The 24,516-nt window shown below is 50.5% G+C and overlaps 1 protein-coding gene across 1 annotated transcript; it reads right to left on the reverse strand.

The window, feature by feature from the left end:
• Positions 1-1,980: 1,980 nt before the first annotated feature.
• Faah (fatty acid amide hydrolase) lies at positions 1,981-21,874 on the reverse strand. Its single transcript, XM_021160054.2, has 15 exons — positions 21,339-21,874; positions 12,289-12,402; positions 9,839-9,973; positions 9,553-9,686; positions 9,252-9,458; positions 8,966-9,006; positions 8,619-8,743; positions 7,272-7,397; positions 6,722-6,819; positions 5,253-5,352; positions 4,950-4,990; positions 4,168-4,207; positions 3,622-3,730; positions 2,940-3,085; positions 1,981-2,798 (listed from the first exon to the last, which is right to left on the reverse strand). Exons 1-15 carry the CDS (start codon positions 21,531-21,533, stop codon positions 2,670-2,672), a joined length of 1,740 nt encoding a protein of 579 aa, XP_021015713.1. The 5' UTR covers positions 21,534-21,874; the 3' UTR covers positions 1,981-2,669.
• Between the last annotated feature and the right edge of the window lie 2,642 nt (positions 21,875-24,516).

Here is a 24,516-nt window from a genome sequence, read left to right on the forward strand (position 1 = left end):
ACATGCTCTAGGCCACACAGCAGATCCAAGGCTGTGTCTCATTGCTCCTTTCCTCACCTTCTCTCCCCCACCCTAAGGAGGAGTATGATATGCTGTACTCGGATCCCATTTTCATCTGTCAATCCCAGCCAGCCAGCTGCAATGGCTGTGCGGATGCTTTCAAGTCTCTGTAGGATGCTGAGCGGACATTTTCAGGATGGAGGTGGGTGAATGTGGACGGGAGAGTGAGTTGACTAGGTTCTTGTCTCGGTGGAGATGAGGACAGGTTCACCTAAGAGATGGACAGACTCCTCAGGTCTGTCCCACAACTGCCCTGGGGGGAGATGACCCAAGAAAGTAAGGACTGAGGCAGGCAGCTAGGATGCAGGGATCCAGCCTCCCCATTTGCTGGGTCTCCCAGTAAAGAGGGTCTGTGGGTAAGGATGAGAAGAGAGAGGAAGCTATTACGAGCCAGAAGCAAGACAGAGTGGACTTGAATTAGGAGGAGGCATAGCCATGCATAAGCTAGTCAGTGTGGCTACTGGTCACTACGACCAAGGGAATAGTGAGTACCCTCAACACCCAGAAGTCAGGAGACACAGGAGCCAAGTTTGTGGCGAACACTGTTGGCTCTGAGCCTCAAGTCACTTGGAAGCAGATGCCAAATCACCTTCAAGACAGCTCCAGAGCTTGTCCCGGTCCATCCTTCTACCTCTTGGTATCCTAAGCTGTTCTATTTCCAGTACTGTCTGGTGATGCCCTCAGGCCCCTCTGGAAGCCATGTGACAGCTACACCATGCCCTGGGGCACCTGGACCTTGCTCCCTCACCTTTCCTTAGGCTGCAAGCCCCCATTACCACACCAACCTTTTTATTTATTCACTCTTATCATCAGCATAAATTATTTTATGATCTTATTTGCATGCCCTCTCTCTAGAAAATGAGTTCCCTAAGAGCAAGGACCTTGGCAGCCTTTTGTAAAGTGTCTGGCAAACAGTAGGCACTCGATTCAGTGATGGCAGGTGGAGTTCTCCATCCCTCCCTTCACTTGTCCTTATCCAGTTACATCAGCAGCGTTTAAGTTGACTCCACTCTTCTTGAAATACTTGTTCCTTGGCTCCCATTAACTGTGAGCTTTCCAGCTTACATGTCACTTCACACAGAGAGCACTCCCTGATACACCTACTCTTGCACACATGACCAGCAGGCCAGGTAGTCTGCTCGATGTCCTCATACCCAGGGACTTCTGCTTTATAGCATTTGTGACCTACAGTGCAATTACACAGTTGCTGGTAGAATGAGAAACCATTCAAGCAAGGGGCTGTTTCTGTTTGCTTATCCTGAGCATAGTGGGAGCAATTCAATGTGCTTGTGGGCTGGGTGGAAGAAGTGCGGAGGAGCTGAGGGTTGGTGGAAGTTGATGCATGCAGCCTTCTTGACCAGGAGAAAGCTCTATGTTGATCACAGACAAAGAGATATTTGTCCCTGTGGTCATGAATCAAAGTGAATTAAGTAGATTAGATAAAGGTAGCGGGTCAGAGGCAAACTGAAAATTCCCTATTATGGATGGCATAGGAAGTAATCAGGAGATGCCAAAATGGATTCGCTAGGAATAAATCTGCCGTCCCTCCAGCAAGCCTGACTGGCTCTCTACTAAGTGCCAGGTACCATGCTGGGTGCTAGGCATGGTAAAACCTTGCAGAGCCCAGACCACAAGTGGTCTCACTCACTCACCACAAGTGGGATCCTAGGTCACCAGTACAACCTACATGGAGGAGACGTCAGAAGCCAGGCCAATACTGGCAAGCTAACAAAACACAGACCAGAGGAGACTTATTTGGCTGGGAAGCTCAAATTGATGACACTGTTGTCTCTGTAAGTGTTCCCTGACAGGTATCCAGGGTGACATAGTCCTTCCTCAGTCCAGTGTTCTGATGTGTGGATATATAAGTAGAAAATGGGTTACAGAGATGACCCTAAAAGATATCCCATCCAGCCAGACTGTGGTAACACACGCCTTTAATCCCAGCACCCAGGCAGGCAGCCTTGTGAATCCCAGCCAGTGTAGCCAGCCTGATCTACAGACAGCCAGGGCTCCACAGAGAAACCTTGTTCTCTACAACAGATAGAGAAGTAGAAAGGGCATGTCAGCAGAGAGTTGGAATGAGGGGGGAAGACCCGGGCAGTGTCCATCAAAGCTGGGGCCAATCTGAACAAGGAAGGGCGGGCAGGAGCTAAGTGCCAAGGACATGTCCCTGTGTCTACCTTGTGGGTGATGGCCTAGGGAGGCTTTGGAGCAGGAGAGTGGCATGATTACAGCCAGCTCTGGAGGGACAGCACAGCCCTCTCAGCAGGCTCTGGTTCCCAGGGTCCTAATAGAAATACCCAGAAAAATACATAAACACATTGCTTCTTTTTGACTGTTGGTGGTCCTTGGCCCGTGTCGTTCCTGCTGGGCTGTCACATAGAGTAGGGGGTCAGGATGGAAAGTAGACCAGAAAGGGGAGCAAGGTCCAGACTTGGTTATGGAGGGCGTGCCCTGGGTTTCTGCAGGAGTCCAGGGAAGGGCAGGTGGTTGCCTCTTCCCGTGCTGGGCATCTCCTCATGGGTGGCAGGATCCTGAATAGATGGGGCTGCAGTGCAGAGCAACATGGGCCTTAGGTCCTCCAGAGCTGGGCAGATGAATGACCCTCAAGATGGCCGCTTTTCAGGGGTCATCAGCCGTTCCACCTCCCGCATGAACCGCAGACACAGCTCTTCCTGCCAGGGCAGAGCCACGCACTGCACAGCCACAGGCAGGCCTACACCCTTTTTCATGCCCTACATGGGATACAGACATCAGGATGAGAGAAATGAAGTAAGACCACACCATAGGTCCAGGATACCTGTGAGTGTTAGGACTCTGTCCTCTACAGCAGCTGGGTCTGGAGAGCAGAGAGCTCGGGGACAGGCAGGCTTTACCTTCTTCAGAATGTTGTCCCACATATCCCCAAAGTAGCCTTTGTAGTGTTCCATCTGGGCATCGTCCTCAGGGGTCACAGTGGTGACAGGCACCACCCCCGCAGGGAAGTCCAGGCAGTTATAGAGAACAGTGTAGCTGATAGCCCCTGGGGGAAAAAAAAAAACCACACTGGCTGTGGCAAGCCCTGCCACCCACAGTGCCAACTGTCCACTCTGGGCCTAAGTCACCCTTGTCCCACACATAAAATGGCAACCTCACCCACAGCTAGGAAAAGTCCCTCTCCCAGGCCTAGGGTCTGTGGTAAAGCACAGAAGCCAGCAAGCCTCACTGATGCCCGTTCTGTGATGTATCCACGCAGTTTCCCTGACCTGGAAGGTGGTTCCTGTTTTCTTGGGCTATCTAAATCCCACCTAGATTCAAACACCATCTCTGCAAATGGCAGACTCTGCGAGGGGACCTCCCACGGGCACAGTGCTCAGGTTAGAGAGCGCATTCTCTCCTCACGTCTTCCATCTCTTTAGCCGACAAGTTAGTGAGGCCCCAAAGAGCAAGATGTTCTTCCATGGATGGTGTGTTCCCTCAGAACCTCTCCTCTTCTACTCCATAGCTCCACCGGGCACAGGGCTGGACTCACAAGGGGACAGGGGATGAGAGCATCAGCAGAGGGGCAGTAGGCCTCACCTGTGGCTCTGCCCGGTGTGTTCAAATCCAGAGCAGGACCCAGCATAGGGGTCAGCACCACGTCCAAGTTCATTCCCTTCCACTGGTCAATGACGGACTGGCGATATAACTGCAGAGACACAAGCGCATTGGGGGAGGTGCTCCGATAGAGCCAAGGCACCCCCTGATGTCCAATGGACACTGAGGTGGCTCTGGCCCTAGCTCTTGCTGTTGCATCTGAGCGGAGGCACCAATAGATGAAAAGAGCTGCCTCTCTTGTTTCCACCACAGACAAAATGCTTTCTGCAAAGCAGAGCCACTCACTAACACGGACATAGACAGTCCTGGGGAAACCGAGAGGGGCCCAGGACAGGAGTCTAGTCTAACCCAGACTCTAAGGACAGACACCAGACAAACGAACATCACAGAAGGGCCCAAGCCACAGTCACTGGGGAGGGAGGAGAAGCAGGTCACTCCACTGCCCCGGTGGGAGTAGTGAAGAGAAGACTGCTGGTAGATGCCCTGAGCAACTGCCCCCTCCCTTGCTCCCCAGGGCCCAGACCTTACCTCAATCTCATGCTGCAGTTCCCACAGCTTTTCAGCCGACCTGAGCAGAGAGAGGAAGGTCGTCAGAGAGAGGAAGGTCGTCAGCCTTCACAGCCATGGCCATCAGCATCAGCAACACCATACATCCTACTGCCATCACTTCAAAATCTCATTCAACCCCAGGGGAGCTCTGAGGGAATCAAGGCCCTGCTCTCCAGATGGAAGAATCCGGGATTTCAAGGGACTCAGGCTGGGTGGGTTAGTGACTTCATAGATAAACCAGCACTAGACCATGCCTGATTCTTTGTGACTCTTGAGCTACAAGAAAGGATAGGGCAGGCTATCCAAAGTCCATAATATCTGGAGGTAAGAGGACTATGTCCGTCCACAGACATCATGCTGAGAATGGGGTGAATCACGTCCTGCTTTTGAAGACCAGCACAAAGAGTCGGGTAGAGCAGGTCCAGACACGCTTAGTTCAGTTTCCTAACAGGTTTTTTTTGCCTGTTTCCTTGACCCACAATCCCCACACCACTGCTGTTCAGGCTAATTCCTTCCTGGACTTTCCCCCATGCTTCCCTCTGTGTGGCTGTCCTGCTCTGCACTCAGGCCCTCGTCCTCAGATGACCCAGATGAAGCTTCAGGGCCCCACCTGATGGTCATCAGTCCCCCTTCCTGCCTGGAACACCTCAACCTTAGCATCTGTTTCTCCCAGAGATTGTTCTGTCAAAACCACTTGAACTCAGACGAGACCAGTTGAGGAAACACGGGGGCAGGCATTAGGGTACAGGAAAAGTTCTCACCGAGGACACATACTGTTGAGAAAGGCTGCCAGCCGAGGAAACTGCACCAGAACAGACACAGGGTCAGTGACTGGTGACCTCTGCCACCTCCTCCTCGCCCTCCCACCTCCCAGGTCCAGGCCATGACCCTTTTGACAAACAGGTTTGTTAAAAAGTAGAAAGGGGAACAGTCAGGGTAGAAGAGATGAGGAGACCATGCCTGCCCAGACCTAGAGACCAAGGGAGGAAGGAAGAGCCAGAGACCACAAGGTGGCGTGAGATGGGGGCCCGGGGACCGTGTCCTTGCATGCCTGGTGCTCTCACCAGAGGCCTCAGCAGGAAGCTCAGCAGTTTTTTAAACCACCTGGGCAGCTTCAGCACTAAGACCAGGTCCCCCAAGCAGGGATCCACAAAGTCACCTTTGCTGGAAGACAAAAGGCTTAGTTAAGATGGCCCCCTCCCCTGCCCCTCCTCACTCCCCAGGACCGCAAACCCGGTAACTCAACAGTTCTGTCCACCTCCTTCCCTGCCCAACTCCACGAGTACTGATAGCTTCCTTGGCATCTTTCCAAAGCACACTGTTTCTCCTGCTCACTGGGGTGCCTGGACTCTGCCTCACAGTAGACTAGAAAGAGGAACTATCTCCCTCAGCATTTTCTGTTTAGCACTGATGCCAGCCTACATCTCTGAATGGGGCTGCAGGACAGGTGCCCCAAAAACCTACATTGAGACCAAAGAGCAGGTTCATTGCCTGAGCCAGCCCTGCTATGTCTCCAGGAGGCACCTTCTCAGGCCTCTCCTCTGTAAACAGCTGGGAGGAACTAGCTGCTCTCTAGCAAGCCTCTTTTTTAAATTAATTAATTAATTAATTATTAATCTATGTATGTATATAGGTTTTTTTGTGACAGAGTTTCTCTCTCTAGCCTTGGCTGCCCTAGACTTGCTCAGTAGACCAGGCTGCCCTCAAACTCACAGAGATCTGCCTGCCTCTGCCTCCCAAGTGTTGGGCAAGCCTCTTAAGCAAAACTGCTCCATACACCCACTCAGAAAAAGGGAAACTGAGGCCTGAAAAGAAAGACTTGACTCAGGAAAGGCAGTTATCCATACCCAGCACCCTTCCTTAACAAACAACAGGGAAGCCACTGCACACCTGCACACCACAGGGAGCTTAGCTCAGAGGGGCTATGGCTTTGCCATCCAGCCTCCCCTTGCGTCTTAGGTCATCTTTCCAAAGCCTCTGTGGTGTGGTATCACCAGATTCAACTTGCATAGCTAAAAGGACAGCAAGGTCCCTGCCCAGATCTTCCATGTGTGCAGCTAGGCTAGGCCTGTCCTAGGGATAGGCACAGGGCCTAGCTACTCTCCCTGGGTCTGCACATTTTTTTTTTTTTTTTTTTTTTTTTTTTTTTGGTTTTTCGAGACAGGGTTTTTTTTTTTAGCCCTGGCTGTCCTGGAACTCACTTTGTAGACCAGGCTGGCCTCGAACTCAGAAATCCGCCTGCCTCTGCCTCCCGGGTCTGCACATTTTTAAATGTTTACTTTATTATTTTATGTGCACAGGTGTTTGGCTGCGTGTATCTCTGTGCTTTGTGTGTGTGCCTGGGGCCTGTGGAAGCGAGGGAGGGCATCAGATCCTCTGGAACTGGGGTAACAGTCAGCTGTGAGCTGCCATGTGGGAGCTGGGAATCAAACCTGGATCATCTGGAAGAGCATCCCGTGCTCTCCACTGAGCCCGCCCCCCCCCCTTGCAGTGTTCAGATTCCACCCTTGACCCTCAAGCCCATCACACTCACAAGTTTTGGAGAAAAGAGCAGCCACCATCACTGAACAGCCCACCTGCCGACAGGACCTCCAGGGCATAAGGTATGTTGTTTGGTAAGAAGGGGACCAGCTGCGGAGATTGAAGGGGGTAAGGCCCACAGACATGAAAAGGCCTTCGCATCCCATAACTCATATGGTGCCCTTGTAGCCCCGAGGGTATCAGTGCCACATAATCACAAAGCTACCAAGTCAGCTATAGTGACCTATGACCTCATAAGAAGTCTGGATTCACACATGAAGTTGTCTCAGAATTAACAAACCAAGCCCACTGGCCTGTTCAACTATCTCAAGTCCCCAGTAATCTCCAGAAAGCTGTCTAGCATTGAGACACACACTCATACATCTCCCAGCGCAGGCCAAATCCCCCACCAACTATTTGCCCCAATACTCTCACCTCAGCCATCTTTAGACTGGTCTCACATAGCCAAAATTCTCATCCCAAGCGACTAGGTAACAAGGAATAAAGGGACGCGGGAGGGCCTGGCCATGGGAGACTCCCCTGAAGGAAAGGAGATGCCATACCGTGTGGCCAGCAGCCTCGAGACTCTGCTTGGTCTCCATCACAGCCCTCCTCATGGCTGGAGTGGGCATGGTGTAGTTGTCAGTTTCATAGTATCCCACACGCAGGGGTCGAGAACTTCTGTAGATCTAGAAGCAAAAGTAGGCAATGGGGTTGGGTAAAAGAGAATGACCCACGCAGGATGCTCAGAGAAGGAGACCCTCCAGGCCCACCCGTAGCTACAAGGTTACAGTCTGAATCCTGACATCCTTTCCTCCTGATCTATTGTTGTACGAACATCAGCACCCTTTCACAAAATGTCTTCCTGGCGACTCAGCAGGAATGAGGGGATTCCCAGGGGTCACAAGAGGAAACCGGGGCTATCCAAAGACAGAAGCCCAACCATGCATTCTGTCTTCAGAGTGGAGGTTCTGTTACCTGCACTCACTCCCTTGAGCCCCCCCAGACCTCCTCACCTCTCTTCCCTCTCACAAGGGGCTCAGGCTACAACTGCTTGAACATGTTTGCTAAGGAGAAAAGCCTACTCCACGCAGACCTTCCCACCTGCCCTAGCTCCCCAAAGTAACTATGCCACTCTCCTGCATGGAGACCCTTCAAGGCAGCTTCACTGAGAAAAGCAAGAGGCCTGCATGGGAGCAGGAACTTTGGGGATTCTGGAAAGTGCAGCTTGCCTCCCAGCGTTGACATGAATGACAGATAGACTGCTCACCTGTCTGCATCTGTTCGCTGTGACTACTCCCCAAAGCTTTGTACATCGATACAGATAACCTCTGTGGTTCTCTATCCGTTCATCAGTGGGAAGCAGTCAGGGACACCAGCTCACCAAGACTCTGAACCTCTCGCCTAAAGCGCCTCCTCTTTCTGTATTCCCAACTATTACATCATGGTCCTGACCTGATCCTAGCCCAACTCCTGGTTGAAAGATCCAGCTAAGGCAGGCTCCACCCTGCCCTTCCCTCTTGGATACTAGGGAGGCTTCAGGGAGTAAGCTGTTCGGTTCTGTCTGATCAATGGCCTATCTTGCTCATATTTGGATAGCCAACACTCCACTCTGTTCTCACCTGAATCAGCCTACTTGCCAGGTAGCCTGTTTTCTGGGGAAATAGGCAGGAATACTCCAAGAAACGCTACTTCCTAAGGGCAAACTCAACTTGGGTCCACAATTTCCTTCCAAGGAGGTTTAAGTAGTCCCTAACTGGTGGTCCTCTACAGCTAGGGGGAAAGTCTAGGAGACTCCAAACGCAGGCACTGGTGCCACCTGGTGGCCATAGCTATAGTAGCAGCTACCATCCTGCCTACACACCTGAGTTTTAGAGTTCCCTCCCCTGCCCATTCATATCCTCACTCACCTCCTCTCTGAAGGGCAAGGGGGGGATAGTGGGGTCCAAGCGGAACAAGTCCTCACAAAGTAGGGCTTTCATGCACAATGCCAGGCTATCCACATCCCGCGCCATGGGGCCAACAGAAAGCTGCACTGTAGGAAGGGAAGGAAGAGGTGTCACTTGGCCCGCAATGAGCCCTAGGTCTGAGTAAGGATTGGTCTATGGGTCCAGAGTGAGCAAGAAAGGACAGTAAGGATTGACACCTACAGTGTCTTGGCAATCTGCTAACACCCACGGGAAAAACAGGGGCAAAGGCAAATCAAGATGTCACCCCCTCCATACACACCCTCCAGGGTACCATAGACCTCACTCACCTGCCGTCTGTCCATAAACACAGCTCTTCAGGCCACTCTTGCTGGTCAGAAACACAAGATATTGGAAACAAGCGCTGGCTACCCTATACTCACCACAAGACCAGCCATGGCTCTAAACTCCCAGCAATGGATGTGAAACCATGCATAACTGGTTGTAACTAATGCCCTCCCACACCCTCACCAAAGCCTGGTTAGTGAATCCCTCCTGCAGCCTAGAGAGCAGAAAGGCCGAGCCAAGGTTGTGCTTTCCTTAGGTCTTTTCAAGACCTCCCTGTCCCCAACGTACCTGAGGCGGTTCCCAGTAGGCTTGAGACCACAGATGCCACAGAAGGCAGAAGGGAACCGGACGCTGCCGCCGATGTCAGTGCCTAAACCCAGAGGGGAGCCTCCAGATCCAATGAGAGCCCCCTCACCCCCTGAGGAACCTCCTGGACTCTTGGAGGACTTCCACGGGTTCATGGTCTGGCCAAAGAGGGGGTTACTGCAGTCATAGCTGGAGGAAGCAGGACAAGGTCAGCCCAGGTCACCTCAACAACTACCTCTGTCTACTCCCACCTCATTGGTTAGACCAGCTCCGGGGGACCAACCTTAGCATGGACTGGGGGACGTTGGTGTGCACAAAGGGCACAGCTCCCTGCAGCTTCAGTACCTGCACCACCACACAGTCACTCTCCGATGCCACACCCTCGTTCAGACTCAAGCCCAGTGTGGAGGCATGGCCCTTAGGGAAAGAAGACACCGACGATGCCACAGGACCCTTCCACAGCCCAGGGACACGCCCACCACCACCACTACCACACTGGCCAGAGAGACCACCAAGGCCTTTGGACCCGAGCTAGATGCAGCCACAGAGGCAGGACAAGCGGGGTGTACCTTGTAGCTGAAGCATTCCTTGAGGCTCACGGGGATGCCATAGAGCAGGCCCTGCCGTGGAGCCTGGGACAGCTGAGTCTCACAGTCGGTCAGATAGGAGGTCACACAGTTGGTCCCTTTGTGCACTTCCCAGGCCTAGGGAAAGGGAAATGGATACAAGGAAGCCAGCGTCCTCTCTTTTTAAGATTCCTCTTTCTACACTTCCTGTAAGGGAAAGGGTAACCAGAAGCATGGCCCAGAGGCCACACCAGCTTCACCCAAGCTCTCTGAGAGACTCGGGGCCAGGCCAGGCAAGGCTGTCCTCAGAAGTGCTCAGCAGAGAGTAGCTAGGAAGATGACCACTGGCCACTTCTCCCTTACTTCCAAGCCATATCTCTGGCCAGGCAGATAGACAGGAGGCCGTCAGAAGCAGGCCTCCATGTCCACTCCAGATCACGATGGGAGTGAGTGGCTGCACAGCTAGGCTAGACCAGGCTCCGACACTCTGTTCTCTGTCTAGTGCCAGGCTCTGCTGGCCCTTGGCTGATCCTCCCCTTTCCTTGGGACTCTTGAGTCACACAGATGACCTCAATAGCAAAGTAAGGGTGGTTATTGTGTTTTATAAGAAAAGAAGAGAAGAGAAGAGAAGAGAAGAGAAGAGAAGAGAAGAGAAGAGAAGAGAAGAGAAGAGAAGAGAAGAGAAGAGAAGAGAAAAGAGCCAAGGGTATGTTTCATAGAGCCAGGTTTGTTGAGGTGGAAGAGGGTGCCTCTGTGGGCTCATGCTGAGGCATCTCTTCCCCCTGAGGTACCAGCCATATACCTGGGTATTGTAGAATATAGTATATTCTTGGGAGTACAATAGGGTATAATGTAGAATAGAGTATGTTTAGGGCATGGGGAGGGGAGTTGGCTGGGAAAGGAGGAGAGAGAGAGAAAGAGAGAGAGGAAGGAGAGGAGAGGAGAGGAGAGGAGAGGAGAGGAGAGGAGAGGAGGCCAGCCAGGAAGAGGGCAGAGGAAGGGGAGAGAGGGAGAAAAGAGGTAGAGAGAGTAAGAGAGCAAGGAGGGGGCACACAGCACTTTTTATGATAAATCGGCCCTACCTGGCTGCCAGGTAACTGGGGCGGAGCCTAGAAGGAATGATATCAGTTGGACCCCCAGAATTGATAGAATGACAGCAAACATCAACAACTTCCAGCCACAGACGGGCCCAGGGCCCCAGAAGCAAAGGAGGGGACACCGAGGTTCAGTCTAACGATACCCCCTGCTCCTGAGAGATAACTGGAGAAAAGAGGGTTGTGTGGCCACATTCAAAACTGCAGGCACCAGTTATAAGCTCCCTAAGACAAGAAGGGAGGAGCCTGTGTACAATTAAATGCTGCTGTGAATTGGAAGTCTGGGGAGGAGGGGGCTTTCAGGGTCGATGACACAGATGACACTGGCTGCTCATCCTTTCTAACAGTGTCATAACACACCTCCCCCTGACACGGACACTCACTTACTTGGGGTCACCGGCACACTCAGAATATAACAGAATGCATAATCTGTCTTACCCCTTTTTCTTACATACATTCCCTGAGCACTTCTTATGTGAAAGATCATGTGTTTGGCACGGAAACTTAAAGGGAAACGATATCTATCAGGGCTGGAGAGATGGCTTTGTGGCTTAGAGTTCTTTCTAAGAACTGTTCTTCCAGAGGACCCTAGTTTGGCTTCTGGGACCCATGTCAGGTGGCTCACCTGTAACTCAAGCTCCATGGGAGCCAGTGCTCCCTTTTGACTCCAAGAGCATCCACACACACCCATACCCCCCTCACACAGACAGATACACAGATTTCTAAAATCTTAAAGAATTAAAGAACAACCCCTGTCCACAGGACCTGGAGAGAACCTGAGGAGGGACAGAGCTGAGCCTTGCCTGTGAGTAGACAGGGAGAGGGGGGACCTAGTAGGGCAGACACAGGGGAGGTTTTGCCGGTCAGCATGGAGGGGCAAGCAGAGAGAAAGAGAATCCTGGGACAAGGCCCCAGCACAAAACAAGGCAGACCCTGAGTTCAATGTCTCCAAGCTCCCAAGGCCTTGGATGAAGATAGGACCTGACAGGCACCTGCTCGGAGGCTGCCAGGCTGCCGCTGCTTACAGAGGAAGAGAGCAGGATGGTTAAAGGTGGGTGGAGAACAGGGAGAGACCAGAGAAAGACAGAAGGGAACAAAACAGACTTGGTGACCAGAGGTGGAGGCGGGAGAGGGGAATCTGGGCTGAAAGCCAGGCTTCTAGCTAAGACAACATGCTCAGTGTCCACACAAACACACACACACACACACACACACACACACACACACACACACACACACGGGCTCCTTCCCTCCCTGGTAGTCCCTGGCACTGAAGTTCTACCATGACCCAGAGCAGGACAACTCCAGGCCAGGTTTTCCCCTCAGCCTGTGAAGAAGCAGGGCTAACCTAGGGCTTACCTTTCCCAGGTAGGTAAAGAGCACAGCTTCTGGGGACAGTTCGCCACTCTGTAACTTCTGTACCAGTTGGAGCAGGGGCAGAGCCAGCAAGGCCTCTGAGTCCAGGTCAGGATTCTGCGGGTGACACATTATGTCAATCTAACAAGTGCAACTTTTTTTTTCTTTTTTCCCATTAATTAATTTATTCACTTTACATCCCAATCTCACCCCCACATCGCCTCCCAATTCCCTCCTCACGCAGCCCCCCCCCTCACTCAGTCCTCACAATAAACATGCTGTCACTTGCTGATGCCCCTGACAGAAGATACCACCTGCAGCTCTGACACTAGAACCCAGATCCTAGCCTACGTAGGCTTTTGACCCACCAGGCCAGTGCAAGTGTAGCCTCTGGAAGATGCTGGAGATGAAACAGGTGAGGGACAGGACCTGGGTTGCACCCAGCACCCCTGCCTCCGGAGCCTGCCAGGCACAGTGCTGGTTTGGGTTTGTTGTTTTGGGTCCCCGCCCCCACTCACATGGTTAGTTCTCATTTTCTTTTCTTCTGTTTCTGACAGGTTTTTTTCCCTGCTACCTAATGCATTGGGATCATATCCCACCCCCATTACCTTCTCTCATTTCCTACTTCCCTTCCCCTTGCCCCACTGCACTCATATGCCTGCACGCGCGCGTATTTTTTGGGTCTGCTGGTTTCTGTTTGGTGTAATGGTGGTGGTGGTGGTGGTGGTGTGTGTGTACAAATCATGTACAGCTGCCGTGCGCTCACTACTGTAACAGCCACAGCAGACCTAGCCAGAAGATTTTACAGTGCTCCTCCCCACTTGGGTTTGTTTGTTTGTTTTTGTTTGTTTGTGTGAGACAGGTTCTCGTTATGTAGACCAGGCTAGCCTCAAGCTCACACATCTGCCTGCCTCTCCCAAGTGCTAGGAATAAAGATGTGGTTGTATTTGGCTTTGTTTTTCTTTTTGAGAGAGGGTCTCCGTTATGACCAGGCTAGCCTTGAGCTTTCAAGATCTCCCTGCCCCACTGCTCAAAAGAGATAGAATTACAGGCTTTGGGCTGGGGAGATGGCTCAGCGGGTAAGAGCACTGACTGCTCTTCTGAAGGTCCTGAGTTCAAATCCCAGCAACCACATGGTGGCTCACAACCACCCGTAATGAGATCTGACATCAGCTACAGTGTACTTATGTATAATAATAAATAAATCTTTGGTCAGAAGCAAGCAAGGACTGACTGAGTGAGCAGAGTTGACCAGAGCGAGTGGGGCCGACCGGAGTGGGCAGGGGTCCTAAAAATTCAATTCCCAACAACTACATGAAGGCTCCCAACCGTCTGTACAGCTACAGTGTATTCACATTCAGAAAATAAGTAAATAAATCTTTTTTTTTTTTTAAAGTTGCAGGCTTTAACAGCAAGCCTATGATCTTCTATGTCTTAATTAACTTTTTTGGGGGGAAGGGTGTTCAAAGACAAGGTTTCTCTGGGTAGCCCTGGCTGTCCTGAAACTCTCTCTATAGACCAGGCTAGCCCACCTGACTCTGTCTCCTGAGTGGTGGGACTAAGGGTGTGCGCCACAACTGCCTGGCACCTTGATTAACTCTTACTGACATTCCCATTGCACAGATTTATAGAGACTGAAATGAAAAGAAAAGGAGTGCTGTGTTTAGGACCAGAAATGTAAGGAGTGGGGCTGAAGGGATGGCTCGGTGGCAAGCAGAGTTCTTCTTCTTGCAGAGGACCTGGGACTGGTTTACATGATGGCTCACAACCATCTGAAACTCCTGCAGGCACCAGGCATGCATGTGGTGCTCATGTACACATGCAAGCAAAACACTCACAGACATGAAGCAAGTCCTTTTCTTAAGAAAGGTAGGCAGTGATATCCTACCCACCCAGCACAGGACACCCGCTGCATACAAGCCCTGGCAGGGAAGTACAACCACAAGAAAGGCCCCATTAAGATTCGAGGTGTGTGGCTGAAGACCAAACCCAAAGGGGAATAACCGGCACACCCATTTCTAGACACAGCCTACTCCGCTCTGACACCACAGCAGTAAACAAAAAGCTATGCCCACATGAACTTACGTGAGGCAGGGGCAGAGCTGAGAAATAATAACTGTGCTGACACAAGCCAGTCGTCTAAGAGGGAGCCTCAGCTGAGGAATGGCCGCCGTCAGACTAGCATTTTCTTACTTAACGACTGGAGGCAGTGCCACCCCAGGACTGATGGTTCTTAGTGGTGTAAGAAGGCCAGCAGAGCAAGCCAAGGAAAGCAAATTAGTAAACAGTGTTCCCCCTGGATCTCTGCTTCAGTTCTTGCCTGGAACTGCCGCCTTGCCTTCCCCCAGTGATGGTTTATAACCTGTACGTTGAAATAAACCCAACTTACTTCAGGTTGTGCTGTTTATTGCAGCAACAGAAAACTGAGACACAAACAAATATGAATTTTAGATAGTGACATATTGGGGGAAAAAAAAACAGGGTATGGTAGGGAGTGGTGTCTTCTAAGAAAGGAGGTTCTAAGCCCACACCCACGTGCCAGGTCCCTGGGGTCAGCTCTACCCACAAGCATCCTCCTGGGTCCTTTTCCAGGGGATTAGACCAATTAGTGAACGCTGGATCACCACCCTACAGCTCAGCCCCCTCTTCCCACTCCTGCAATCTTCCGTTACCAGATCCAACAAATACTTAGGCACTTCTTCCTCCTGGCTTTGCTGAGGTCTTCAGAGGTATGAGACCACAAGCCAGTGTCCTCAGTCTCTCTTGGATAGAGATACTACATTTACTATACTATATCTATACTCCTTGGGCCCCTTTGTTGCTCATTCATTTGGTCAGTCAGCAAACAAGTGCAAAGGCCTGCAGAGACAGGCCGTGCATTTAGAAGTAAACAAGGCAAGGTCCCTGCATTCAGAAAAAGCAAGTAAATGAGCCACAGGGAAACAGCTTGTGGTAAAGTGAGACCGCAGATAAACGGCCTTGGCAGAAATGAGAGGATGCTGTGGATGGACGGGTGGATGGATGGATAAATCTCCCTGATGAGGTGACATTTTAGCCATGATCTCAAGGGTGGCAAGGGCAGAGACACAGAGCCCCTCCAGGTTCCTCTGGCACTTCTATTCCTTCTCTATGACCAGAGAAGGCTTGCTCCCTGTGGCTTCCACTCCTTGTGTCTGACTCCCTTTGGGTGCTCCACCCACCCCCTTCTTCCTGATCTTCCACCAGGCTTCACACAAGGGAATTCATGGATGTTCACCCCTGTCCTTCTGCAATCACCATCTCCCACACTTTCAATTGGGCTCCACCTCAAGACGCCCCAGGACAGGCAAGAGCACATCCACATTCACGTGACCAGTGAAACAACACTCATTCTCTCTCCGTTCTCCTCTCCATCGCAACCAACAGGTCATCAAGCCTTCAAGCAGCTCTGGAAATTGCCCATCCTCTTCCCCTCTACCAAGACCCTTGTCCAGTGTCATCCTTTCCTCCCCACGCTACTGCCCTGCCCAAGCCCTTGTCTTTGTGACCCATCCTTCCCTATAAATCTATACAAGGGCAAAGTTCAAAGTTTTTTCAGAAAGTATCTAGAGGACTGGAGGGATGTCTCAAAGGTTAAGAACATAGTGCTCTTGCAGAGGACCCGGGTTTGACTCCCAGCACCCAGAGCTTGTATCTCCATATCCTCTGGCCTCCGTGGGTGACTACATTCATGTGCATATACCCCCACACAGACACACGTGCATAACTAAAAATAATAAGATAATGATAGGGAGGTGGAGACAGGGAGATCCCTGGGCCTCACTGGCCAGCTTGTCTTGCTGAATTGGTGACTTCCAAGTCCAAGGAGAATCTGTCTCAAAAATAAGGTGGACAGTGATAGAGAAAAACATCTGACATGTGACCTCCACACTCAGGAACACACGTACACACAAATACACATGGGAGCGTATATACATGCACACCACACAGACACACCCAGGGATATAAAAAGGGAACATTTACCCACTCTGCCCAGACCCCAGACCATCCAGAAATGAAACCAAAGCTGACAATTTCTGATAAACAGAACAAAGGAATGTGTGAAAACACGTGATTGCACATGTGCAGAACATGTCACTGCTGTCCATACTCGTTTTTTTCACAAAGCAATCATACGGCATAAAGCACTGCCTCTTGCCTCTCCCTTCCCACAATGAACGCAAACTGTGCTTCATATTGTTTCCAGGTGTGGAGGCTTCTGCTTGTAATCCCAGTACTTGTAAGTGGAGGCAGGAGGATTGCCGTGAATCTGATGCCAGCCTGGGTTACATAGTGAGCTGTTGCAAAACACACACACACACACACACACACACACACAGACACATTTTTACAACCAAAAAGTAAAATAAGAGTCTAAGAATACAGCTGTGCTGTTCCCTGCTGGCGTTCACAAAGGCCTGGGTCTGATCCCCAACATCTCATAATACCAGGCATAATAGATGGGAGTGGTGGCGCATGCCTTTAATCCCAGCTCGAGGCAGAGGCAGAGGCAGAGGGATCTCTGAGTTTAAGGCCAGCCTGGTCTACAAATCAAGTGCCAGGGCCACTAGGACTACATGGAGAAACCCTGTCTCAAACAAACAAACAAACAAACAAACACACCAACAGCAGATGTGGTTGAAGGCAGAGGATCAGAAGTTTAGGTCATTTTATATATATATATATATATATATATATATATATATATATATATATATTTCAAACCCAGCCTGGAATACATGAGTCATTGTTTTATTTTAAAAATGCCTGAAAATAGATCAAAGACAATCAAAATCAGCACAACTACCCTGCGGCAATTACCATTGGCAGCTTGACTGCTGCTGCTGCTCCTCCTCCTCCTCCTCTTCCTCGATAAAGATGCCTGCAAAGTCCCTCCCGTCACCTCAAAGTTATCAACAACCCCTCTGGTGGTCTGAATAGAAAGTCTATGGCCTCTATAGACTCACAGATTTGAATGTTTGATCACAGGGGAATGGCACTATTAGATGGTATGGCCCTGTTACAGTAAGTGTGGCTTTATTGGAGGAATTATGTCACTGGGGGTGGGCTTTGAGGTTTCAGGTGCTCAAGCCAGGCCCAGTGTCTCCCTCTTCCTGCTGCCTGTCACTCCAGATGTAGAACTCTCCACTACTTCTCCAGCAACATGTCTGCCTGTGTGCCATGCTTCCTGCCATGATGATAATGGTCATGACAATGGACCTCTGAATCTGTAAGTCAACCCCAATTAAATTCTGTCCTTTATAAGAGTTGCCAGTGGTGGTGGTGCACACCTTAGTCCCAGTGCTCAAGAGGCAGAGCTCTGAGTTCTAAGCCAGCCTGGTCTACAGAGTGAGTTCCAGGACAGCCAGGGCTACACAGAGAAACCCTGTCTCTAAAACAAAACACAACAACAAAAGAGATGCCTCGGTCATTGCATAGCATGGTCTCCACAACAACAGAAACCCTAAGGCTCCCATTCTCACACAAATGTCAGTGCCTTCCCTGTTGACAGCAGATGACAAGGTTATTAACAGCTGTTTTTAAATCTTCAGTTAGCATCAGGCAATTGAGACATTATCTCTCTCCCAAATTACCAAAGTAATTCTGCACCAGAGAGAGAGACCAGTCTGTGAATAATAGGGAGCTTGATTTTGCATGGGAAACAGAGAGCCAGGTTCTGCTTTCCTCCAGCTAACTGTGTGGCCACCCAGTATGGAGACCATGCTTAAAGAAGGAGCTGCTGCACCCATCTTTTCAGCACTGCTCCTCTCTCAACTGTTTCTCCCTCTCCTGAACCATCTAGTGTCCTAATTTCAGACTCTTGGGTTTTTATCTTTTTTGTTCTGTTTTCAGCTGTCTCCACTTGCTCACAACGATGGTGAAGATATTCTTAATGGTGGAACCATGATTTCAATTCATCAATAGAATCGTTTCAAAGAAACGTACCAGAAAGGCTTGGAGACGGGCCAGAGACAGAGCCACAATGGATCCGGTGAGGGGAGAGTCATTTGTAGGATCAGTAAACCTTTACCAAGAGAAGGCATGAGACAGTACAACAAAACCACATGTGCAAAGGCCCTGGGGCAGGAATCATGTTCTATGACATCTCTTCCAGCTAACAGTCTATTTCTTGTGGTTCTTGTCTGCAGCAGAGAAACAATGGGGGACGGGCTGGAGAGATGGCTCAGAAGTTTGTAGTACTGTCTGCTATTCTAGAGGACCTGGGTTCGGTTCCCACAATCCCACATAACCTTCTATAACTGCATTTACAGGGGATTTCATGCCCCTTTGGTCTCTGTAGGCACCAGGCATGCACATGGTGCACAAACATACATGTAGGCAAAACATTCATAAAATTAAAAAAAAATTTAAAAGTAGTATTTTTTTTAAAGCTCACTCGGAGGGTATCTGGGGAAAGTAGGAGAAAGGTTGTTGCTGATAGGCTTCCATTGTTCTACAGTAACCAGAAATACACCTCTCCCTAGAGCTGCTCCAGAGTCTGGAAAAGTAAACCATTGTGTAAACCATTGTGACTTAGAGGTGCTCATGTCCTACTTGCCATCTAGCCTGTATCTACCTTGGCACACAGCTAACTTTGTATAGTACCCATCAGAGGAACCAGACTGCTTTGTCCTCCCAGAACACTGGGTCCGATCTCCCCAGGTGCCCCTTGCTATTCAGGGATGGGCTGAGAAGGCATTAGAAGAGAGACTTCGGAGGCAGCCTCAGGTGCTGCCTTTCTTCTCCAAGGAAGCCAGGGCCCAGCAGGAGAATTCTGCGGGGTGAAGAAGGGAAGGGGCTGAACCCAAGGCTGGGCTGATTTTACAACAAAAGCTTACCTCCTAAGCATCCCCCAAAAGGTCTACACGAACCCTTAGTCAGGTAGGGTAGGCCAAACCTGAAGTCCCAGGTATCAAAGGCTGAAATGGGAGGGTCCCTTGAGCGGGTCTCTAGCTCAGTCTGCACAGCAAGGTAGTGGGAGAACTGAACAATAATATGAACACAAGCATGTTTACTATTTGCTACAAAGCACAGAGAAAGATGAGTGCGGTAACACACTGTCAGCAGGTGGGAGGCTGAGGCAGGAGAACCAGGAGTTCAAATGCATCCTATCCTATATTGTGAGTTCAAAGCCAGGCTGGAAAGCAAGACACCCTGTCTAAGACAAAGAAAACAAGCAAGCAAAACCACCACCTTTGGCTTCTAGCCCTGAAACCCCAAAGGTAGTTTCCCTTGTTAAAAAAGTTAAATTTGGTATCTGAGGGTAGATCTTGGCTCCAGGAAGTTGTGCAAACAGCATTTGCATTTTAGAGCCAAAACTTCTGCCCTAAAACATTCTTTGAAAAATGGATTCTTGCCAGGTGGTAATGGTGGTGGTGATGGTGGCGGCAGCACACATCTTTAATCCCAGCATTTCGGAGGCAGAGGCAAGTGGATCTCTGTGAATTCAAGTCCAGCCTGGTCTACAGAGCAAGTTCTAGAGCAACCAAGGCTAAACAGAGAAACCATATCTCGAGGAAAGACAAAAGAAAGAAAGAATGAAAGAGACAAACAAACAAAGAGAAAGAGCAAATTTGTCAGTTCTTTAAAAGACTGAAGGGCAATTATTTTAGACAAAATCGGGGAGGTGCAATGCAGGACCCAGCCTTCTCCCAGCCACCCAGCCAAATGGATTCCTTATGGCTAGAAGTCATCCTTCCCGTAGGCAGGAACTGTGGGCAGACTCCCCCGCCTGCTCACCCAAGCTGTGCTGAAAGCTGGCTGCACAGAAGGACATGGAGGAGCAGCCAAGGCTCCCCAGGCCTAGCCCAGAATCAGCATGAGGATCCTGAGATGGTACCACCAAGGAATAACCAAAGAACCTGTGCTCGCTCAGGTAGAGGTGGCTGGTGTGAGGTCCGAGCCTCCCAAACTAGGAGGAGCCAGCTCCAAACACTGCCTGGGTAGGCTGGAACTAAGAGACTTTTATTTCAATAGAGACATAAGATGCATGCTGGACTTAGTGATGGTGAGGAGTAATTCAGAGTATTACAGCCAGCCAAAGTTTTGCCGGCATTCAGGGCACAGCTGGGTAACCAAAGACCAGTCAGTCCTCCTAATAGCTCTCCACTGCTATGAACTAGCGTTCCACAACACACTTGGTTGCACTTCTTGCTCAAAACTCACTCAACTGAGACAACTGAGGACCTGCCAAATGCAATTTTCACCTGCATTCCTCCCTGATACTGACCCAGAAGCACCCTTCTGACTCCTGAAACGCATCTAGAGTTCAAATTTTGGGATTTTAACTGGGGTCAGTGTTTGTGCCACAGGAGGAAAAGGTCCCCCTCCTGCAGATAGACATCTCTTCTCCTTCCCACCGACTCTGTTATCACATCCCCCCAAATGTTCACACTGAAATGTCTAAGGAGGAATGGGGAGAAGCGAAGCCTGTTGACCGGGTCATCCAGAGAAGCCGCTGGAAGGAGGCTCACAGAAGGGGTTGCGAGGTGTTTTATAAGCGGGCGGCAGAAACCTAGAAAGAAGATTTACAGGGAGGGGCTTGGCCACTAACTCCCTGTATACATAGGCGTCTATTTTCATCCCTCTTTTAAGATCTCTATGTACAAACTAACAAACATGAACTTTAAACCCTGGACCATCGACGTTACATCTTGGGTCATCACTCCATGATTCCAAAGTCCTAAACCCTGATGAATTCTATTGATTCTCACGCTAACGGTTTTTATTTCCCACAGCGTTTTGATATCGGTTATCGAGATGCTCTGGAGTGGGACAAAGCTCCTCTTTGACCCAGTACAGCGCCCAGCCTCCACCACCTGTCCTTTTCTTTTCCGCTTCCCCTTGCGCTGCACCTGGCGCAGAAAGAGTACGGAATGCATTAGCTCGAGGGGGGGTGGGGGGGATTCCGTTCCGGGGCTCACATCTGCGCTGCCTGCCAGCCGGCCCTCTGGCGTCCGGGCAGTTGAAGTCTCAGCCTTGCCCACGCCGTGCTCCCCACGCCAGCCCACCCCAGCCCCCGCGCCCGCCTTCACCTGCAGCCGGAAGCGTTGCACCGCCTTGTCCATGGTCTCCAGGCCGGCTCGCTGCTTCTGCCGCGCCCTGGTCACCGCGCCCCGGGCGGTCTGGCTCCTGGTCCATCGCAGGACCACCGCCGCCGACAGCAAGCTGCAGGCTAGGCAAACCCCGGAGAGTCCAGACAGCGCGGTCCATACTTCGCTCAGCACCATGATCCCCTGCAGCCGACCGCCACCCGAGAGGACTCGGCACGCGCACTCCCAACAGCTCCGCTGCAAAACCCGGCCTGGATCGCCCGCGATTCCGCTTGAGGGAGGGGCAGGCGCAGCCGCGGGCCCGCGGGGAGCGCGCCGTTGCCCGGCAGCGAGAGTCAAGCTAGCAGCTCCAACGGTCAAGGTCAAGCCTAGACCCCTTCTGGCCCGGTTCCTGGCGTGCCAGCGTTTTAAAGCAGACAGAACAGACGAGCTCCGCGTGGGCGCCCTCCAAAGCACCAGGGCGGCCGGTTTCCTTGACCCGGCCCCTGGCTTCGTCTCCGCCCTACAGCCGAAAACTGGGCTAAGCCAGGGTCCTCAGAACAGGCTGGCCAGAACAGATCGGGTGCAGGTGCAGTGAACCTTATCAACGTCTCAGCATCATTTTTCCTGGCTCTGGACTGCAGGAAGTTCTGAGGTGTGGCCTCTCATTTTCTACCCACCCTCCAGATGTTGAGCCTTTTACTCTGGGCTATCTACCTACGTCTTTTTCCTCATCCCCACAGCTCATCCTCTCCTGGGCCACACCCAGGAAACAACAACTTCGTCTGAACCAATGTGCTCTCCCCGATTTGGGGGGGGGGGGCGTAAATTAGGGCCATGCACACCCTAATTGTGGCTAGATTGCTGTCACAGAATTTTATGTGACTCATCCATCCATCTATAAATCCTGTGAGAAAGGCATTTTGCACTTTACTAGTGAGGTAACTTCAGGACAAGAAGGGTTAAATGACTTTTTTGAGTCATACTGGTGACTGAGGAAGATTCAGACTGCAGTCTTATTCAAAGCAGGTGCATTCACCATTAAGGCTGTATCTGCTGCCTCTGGAAGTAAGGCACTGTGGGTAGGGTGTCTTAGAACTCTGGATGGAAACTCAAGTCCCTGAGTTTCTTCACCTTTGAATCTGATATGGGTGGTAATTATGTATACCTTAGAGGAGTGTCAGGAGCCTGTGAGGTTCCGTCATCCACTCTCCTAAATGCTGGAATTAAAGTTGTGAGCAACCACACTGGCCTTTCTTTTGTTTGTAAAGGGAAACTACGTTATTACTTTTGGAGTAATTTAGCTGGGTGTGCCTGCAATGCCCCTAGGGATATAGATTGGGAGAGTGGTCATTTCTTAGCCCTAGTGGCCCAGTTTGTCCTCCTGCCTGCTGCCTTAAGGACTCCATTTACAAAGCACTTCTTTGTGTTTGCTGTAATGATGGCTTCTCTAAGCAGCAAATTCCCTGGGAACATATTAAATTGGATTTACTTTACAAAAGAGGTGGGAGTGGAGGTAAGAGTGGATTTGGAGGACTCAGCAGCGAGCTCTGGGCTGATTACATCGTGTGGAGGCTCTGGTGGGTGGCCTGTGAGAGAGAGCATCCCCCTCCTGATACAGCTCACTTTCTCAGATGCTATGGTTCAGTCTTCCACTGACCCAGGCTACTGAATGGCAGTCCATTGCTGTGAGTCGGGGAAACAGAAATAAATCCAGACCTGATAAGAGCCTTAGAAAGCAGGCTATGGGGCTGTAGCCTTATAACCCCAATACTTAGGCTAGAGGGTTTCAAACTCAAGGTCAGCCTGAAACCTAAATATAGAATGATCCTCTCTCCAAAACCCCCAAACCAAACCAAATGAAAAACCACCCAATTAAAAGATCATGCTGCAAAAATCCAGAGAGTCCTGGATTCTGACCCTTGGGTTGGAAAGCCAGGAATTCAGCATCTAGCACTCTAGAGTCAGACTGCCTAGTTATCCCTCCTTGTGTGATTTTTCTGAGCCTTACAGTTTCCTTAATTGTAAAATAAAGATAACAATACCTCTCGACACTCTAGCACTTGTATAAGAAATTAGTGGGTGTAACAGAGCCATTATAGTCTAGCATGTAGCCACCCATGCATGTTAGCCAAAATTAGTATTGCTATTAGAAAAATAAAAGTCCTACTGAGAGGGATTTTCTGGTCTGAGAGGCTCAGGAAGCAGGCTGCCTGGATTCAAACCTTCTAAATCTACTACTTACCATGACTCAAATCACATTAACCTCTTCTGCCTGTCTCCTTCACGGTAAAATCGGGATAATACATAATCACAGAGTTCTATGAGCCTTAAACAAGTTAGCTCACTGAAAGAGATTGCATTAGCATTTCACCAATGATAAGATAATAGTCTGATAAATGCTATCTCTTTCCTTTATGACTGTGATGCAACTCAGGGTTTGGAAAAAGGCAGTGTGGAGGAGGATTGCTCCATGCAAGCTGGAGCATGAAGCCCAGAATGGAAGAGCAGGTTCATGTGACGCTCACTGGGGAGAGGGTGCCAAGGCTCGCTATCTTGGAAGGTAGCTCACTGTGAGGTGAGGCAACTGCACACCATTGTGGGAACCAGAACTGCAAGTCCCTTGCACCCCCTCCATTCCTTCAAGGGAGAGTTGACCTTCATACAACACCACTACAATGACTCTTGGTGGCTTCCCTGAAAATGATTAGAGTCCTTCCCTAATTAACTGGTGACCTTGAGCCAAGTTGTGTGTCTTAAACATCAACTGAAGAGATAAGTTAATATTTCCCTAAGCTCCCTGGGAGGTGGGGAAAGGCAAATATGTCTAGGGATAGGAGCATCCCCCCCCCCAAAAAAAAAGTCAGCTGTGCATATTCCAGAGGGTTTTGAAACCTTTGTTCTAGGAGTTAGGGGAGGGTCTGGGGTTTCTAGTTTGCTTTGTTGTTTCATTTTGTTTTATTTTTTGGCTTTTAGAGACAGGGTTTCTCTGTGTAGACCTGGCTGTCCTGGACCTCATTTTGTAGATCAGGTTGGCCTCTACCTCCCAAGTGCTAGAATTAAAGGCATGAGCTACAGCTGGGCGTTGGTGGCGCATGCCTTTGATCCCAGCACTCGGGAGGCAGAGGCAGGCGGATTTCTGAGTTCAAGGCCAGCCTGGTCTACAAAGTGAGTTCCAGTA

This window comes from Mus caroli, chromosome 4 (genome assembly GCF_900094665.2).
Source record: "Mus caroli chromosome 4, CAROLI_EIJ_v1.1, whole genome shotgun sequence".
Taxonomy (NCBI): Eukaryota; Metazoa; Chordata; class Mammalia; order Rodentia; family Muridae; genus Mus; species Mus caroli.